The sequence below is a fragment of the Etheostoma spectabile genome, chromosome 5 (assembly GCF_008692095.1).
Source record: "Etheostoma spectabile isolate EspeVRDwgs_2016 chromosome 5, UIUC_Espe_1.0, whole genome shotgun sequence".
Lineage (NCBI taxonomy): Eukaryota > Metazoa > Chordata > Actinopteri > Perciformes > Percidae > Etheostoma > Etheostoma spectabile.
In genome coordinates this window covers 23,460,374-23,465,338 of record NC_045737.1, presented here as the reverse complement: position 1 = coordinate 23,465,338, position 4,965 = coordinate 23,460,374, and the positions used below count along the sequence as shown (strand labels likewise).

The window sequence follows — 4,965 nt, the reverse complement described above, 5'->3', positions numbered from 1 at the left end:
ATACACTGGTTTTATTTATCACTCAACTCTTAGTCTATATCTAATTGTTTTGACAATTGCGGGTGTTTATGTATCATTGCCCTGCTACTAACGAGCTAGCGTTGGCTAATGTTACGCCCCGGACCGAGCTGGTGGGAGCTAACGTTAACATCGTAACAAACAATGACAATTAAAGCCAGTACCAAGTAAATACTGATATGTGTAGCTACTTGTTGTTGTAAATATAGTGCCGTTATTACGGTGTTAAAACGAGTAATATACAACAAACTCGCGTTTCTTTGCGTTGTAATTTATATTAACAATAATATGTCACCAGAAACGTTACATTACCTTTGTTTAATATGCAAGTTTGCTTTGGCTGATTCACAGCGGTAAACAAGATCAACCATCATGTTATTACAGGATAATCTATATCTGGCGATATAACCTTATGTTTTAGTTTTAGTCTGGTGTTCGTTTACGTGCACACCGGTGTAAAGATGAGGTGTAGCTATATTACGTTAAAGGTGTATCTATATGTTAAAACATCATAATATAAAACGTTAAGTGCTTACAAATTGTATGTTCTATTCCTAGCTAAATGTATCATCCCTTCCTTATTTTACTTTTAACACGCCCTCGCTGTAACGTTATAATAATGGGTGATGATGCGCCAGCTGTCAAGCATGAAGTGTAGTGCCCACCTGTTCTTTATATCTGCATTACTTAGTTTTAAATGCATGTGGAGCTCTTTATGTGCATGTATTTAAGATTGGTCACGTATAAGTTTAATACAATAATTGTGTGATCTGGAGAAAAGCACTCTGTCATGCTGTACGTCCTTTTATATCAAGATATTGATGATTGTTGAGAAATAGTTTGTATATAAAATAACAGGACCGTAATGTTGATTTTAAATTAATCCAGTATAGACTACCTGTCAAGTTAAGGAACAACACAATCATCATTATCATCACAATGGTGTAAAAATCAAATTGGGGGGGAAAAACACTATTGTCATGAATCATCACTGAGTTGCATTAAGTTGCAACACTGTATCCAGAGATGTTAAAGATTTTGCTTCTGTATAAATGATATAGCTTAATGCCTTGACAATTCACACATGCATATTTTCCGTAACATATGCATATTGTCCGTAGGTTTTATAGAGAACCTTATTTAAATCACAATTTATTAAATATGTTTGAAATCTGAGACCATGTTGGGTGACTAACCAGAAAAAGCCTTCTGTCTGCCTTCTTTTTGGATCACGTTCAATAGGTAAAAATCACTTATTGCTTTGCTTTGTCCTTTCTATAGATTATTGTGTTTAGACATAGTAACAGTGTCACGCAATGCACCATGGAAGTGGATCACAGAATATGCAACGACAGCTTCAGAGATCCAAGTCTGTCAGTGGGGCTGAAGCAGAGGAGCAGCAGCAGCCCACCACCATGGCAGTCACACAGCAACAAGCTACAGTTAACCACCCTCAATCTCCTGTGACCACATTTTCTTCTGCTCCCAGCCCTTCAGCTCCCCAGTCGCCCAATTATCAGATAATCATGAGTCGTAGCCCAGTCACTGGCCAGAACATGAACATCACATTACAAAATGTGGGGCAGATGGTGACTGGTAACCAGCAGATCACCCTAACCCCACTTCCCATCCAGAACCCAGCATCCCCTGGCTTCCAGCATACTACGCCTCAGTGGAGGTTTGAGCATGCTCCATCCTCATACATCCAGGTCACCTCACCTGTGCCCCAGTCTTTGCAGCCCCAAAGTCCCACCCAACACAGCCCAGTCCCTCTGCAAGGTGTGACAAGGCCAGGAGCACCAGCAACAGCATTGGGTGTATGTGGACAGAGTCCAACACGATTTGTGGAAGCTGGTATGTTAGTGCGACAAATCAGTTTAGGCAGTCCATCGGGAAGTGGCCACTTTGTTTACCAAGAAGGGACAGGACTGGCCCAGATTGCCCAAGCCGCACCTGGCCAAATACAGCTGGCCTCTCCAGGAACACCAGGCTCTGTGAGGGAGCGCCGGCTCTCTCAGCCTCACTCACAGACTGGAGGCACCATCCACCACCTCGGACCTCAAAGTCCTGTGGCCAGCGGTACTGCTCTCCCCACTCTGGGCAGTCCTGGTCACATCACCACTTCCAACCTACCTCCACAGATCAGCAGTATCATTCAAGGACAGCTGGCACGCCCTATGATATTTGAAAAGACGTCGCAGGGTGTGGTTGCTGGAGTAGGAACCACAGCCACGGCATCATTCAGTATACCCTCCTCCATTCCAACGTCTAGCCCATCCCTCACCAGTCCAACCCAGGGGATCCCCAACAATCCTCTTGCCCCCACCAGCATGTCTGTAGCCACTATAAAAAAGCAGGCTCCCAAGAAGTTAGAGGAAATTGCTCCTTCTACTCCAGAGATTGCACATCTGAGAAAACTGTGCCTGGAGCACAACACCAAGAAGATGGAGAGCCTGAAAGAAGTGTTCAAAGAATACCTGATTGAGCTTTTCTTTCTGCAGCACCTCCAAGGTAACATGATGGACTATGTAGCTTTTAAGAAGAAGCCCTGTGTTCCTTTGTATACTTACTTGAGACAGAACGACTTGGACCTTGAAGATGAAGAGGAAGAAGAAGAACAGTCTGAGGTCATTAATGATGAGGTATTACATTGGATCAAGTAGAAATTTTACAATTAAAAAAAAAAATTGTACATTTCTTTCATTTCATCTAATAAATATTGTTACTCTTTCAAATCTGTCTTTTTCAGGTAAAGGTTGTTACTGGAAAAGATGGCCAAGCAGTGACACCAGTTGCCATAGCAACACAGCTTCCTCCCAATGTTTCTGCAGCTTTTTCTGTCCAGCAGCAGTTTCAGGTGATAGATGCACGCTTGTTCAAGCATTTATTACAATTAAATTATCTATTGTTTATTTCTTAAATTCTATTGAGTATCTTTATCGCTAATTCCTCAAGTGGTTTTTGCAGGGACACCAAGGGGCTGTTGCTGGCACAATTACAAACCCTGGAGACATGGATGGCTTTAAGAGGCAACAGGCTATGGTGCAAGCAGGTAGGGCAAGGATCGTAGACTCCTGTCTCTCCTATGTTGCTTTGTTTCCTCCCTGTTTGCTTTATTTTCTGTTTGTTTTCTTTTCTCCCTCTAATTGCTTCTGCTTTTAGATATATGGCATCCTCTACTAGCGCTTTGTGTTGAAGTCTTAACCCAAGGAAGGAGAGGTGACCTGTAAGGTCTTCCGAAGGTCATTAGTCTGTGCCGAGTGCTTTTTTTGCGTTATGAGGGTATTGTGTGTTTTAAATCCCAGATCAGGCTAAGAGGTCCCGGATTGACGTTGGTCGCCATGGGCTGATTTTCCAGCATCCTGGTGTAGCTCTAGGATCACCTGGCGTTCCACTCCAGCAGCTTATGCCAACTGCCCAAGGTAGGAGTGCTACTATCGGGCCGTTCTGTGTTCTGTTCGGTGCTGCTGGACGTATCCCCTTCCTCAAACTAAGGAGATTTAAAAAAGTGAATCACACCATTCATCTTTTACAAACAAACTTCAAGCAGCATCAACAAACTTCTTCATCCATCTGCTGGATTTCTCAGCAGTCCATATGACGTTCAGGCATAGCTGTACCAACACCAGCTCTCTCTGTCAGGATAAGAAGACAATCCAAGTCTGAAGAAGAGTAGCCACTCAATGAGAAGATGCCATGTCTTATGATTTTCCTTTTTTGTTTTAACTATTGATCACCCGTCGTTATCCATCTCTTCTTTTCTGAAGTTTGTTCCTATTAGTCATCTTTATTTGGACAGACCTTCCCGTAATGATGGATTTTTCATCTTATTTGAAGTTGGATCACAGAATGTGGGAACCCTGTGTTGATTCAATTTCTAATGGGTTTTGCTTGCTTTCCCATTTTATGAATCCACATGTCATTCTTCCTTTTGGTTTCTCATTGTCATTCCTTCACAAATCTTTTTCTTTGTGATTGTCCGTCCTTACATCATCAACAGGGATACAAAGTCATCAATCTTTAATTCATCTTCAAGAGTGTCTTTATTTATCTCATGTTCACATTTAGTTGATTTCCTTCCATGTTATTTCATGGCATTTTATTCTGACTTGGCTTCTTTCCCTCAGTCTAAGTAGGAGGGGGATCATGTGGAGGAGTTGCATTCACGGAACAGGTTTTTGCGATTGTGGTGGTATGGGTGTGTCAGGGCCAGGTGTTGATGGCGTCTAGGCAAGGTGGTGTGACGTGCAGGGAGGTAAGGCAGGTGCTGCTTTAGTGTGCACAGCTCCGCTCAGGCCTGCTGTCTGCAAGATCCCATGTGTGTCTTTTTGCTCACCTCTGTGCTTTGTCGCTATGTGAGGCATCCAGATGCCTTGGTTACGGCTAAAATGACAACGCTTCATGCATGCCAATCATATGGTGTTTTTGTGAGTGTCTGCTCTGTATCTTTTGTTTTCCTTTCTTCTCCCTGTCTCTTTATTATGAGATTATTATTCCTTTGTAACATTTCTATTCTTCCTCTCTAAAAAACTTGCACGTATAATTTTTTGATGTTTTTAACCACATTCTCTCAACATTTGAAATGCAATATTGTGGTTTTGCATTAATCAAAGTAGTATTTTATTTGAGAGACATGTAGATTCTCACATTGATTTCATTTATTCTGTAATCATTTCGCTGTATGACTCATTAGTTTCCGCTCTGACCATCAGGAAGTAGTACACTACTGTTGATTCATACAGTACATCTAGTTCAAGGTTCTGAGGAGCTCTCATAACTGAAGCTAAAACTGTCATTTAAAATGGTTATCTATTCTATTAATATCTACTCAGTAGCTTAAAAAGATATAACTTGATTAAATGGGTCTCTCAAATATATATTGAGGGAAAGCTACCACTTAATGGCATTTAAAAGCTTTTTGTTCAAGCAAGACATTTTCAAAACACT

The 4,965-nt window shown here is 41.6% G+C and overlaps 1 protein-coding gene across 7 annotated transcripts in view; it reads left to right on the top strand.

Annotated features, from left to right (window-relative positions):
* Positions 1-4,965, top strand: part of ep400 (E1A binding protein p400) — a 31,902-nt gene that overhangs the window by 355 nt on the left and 26,582 nt on the right. For 4 of the 7 annotated variants that reach the window (XM_032517273.1, XM_032517272.1, XM_032517268.1 and 1 more), the window contains exons 1-4: positions 1,335-2,660; positions 2,768-2,875; positions 2,986-3,070; positions 3,324-3,440. In XM_032517273.1, coding sequence (XP_032373164.1) covers positions 1,335-2,660; positions 2,768-2,875; positions 2,986-3,070; positions 3,324-3,440 — 1,636 coding nt within the window. Of the gene's footprint in view, positions 1-1,299; positions 2,661-2,767; positions 2,876-2,985; positions 3,071-3,323; positions 3,441-4,965 lie in introns of those variants that run through there. The other 3 variants (XM_032517274.1, XM_032517267.1, XM_032517270.1) reach the window with 2 other exon arrangements.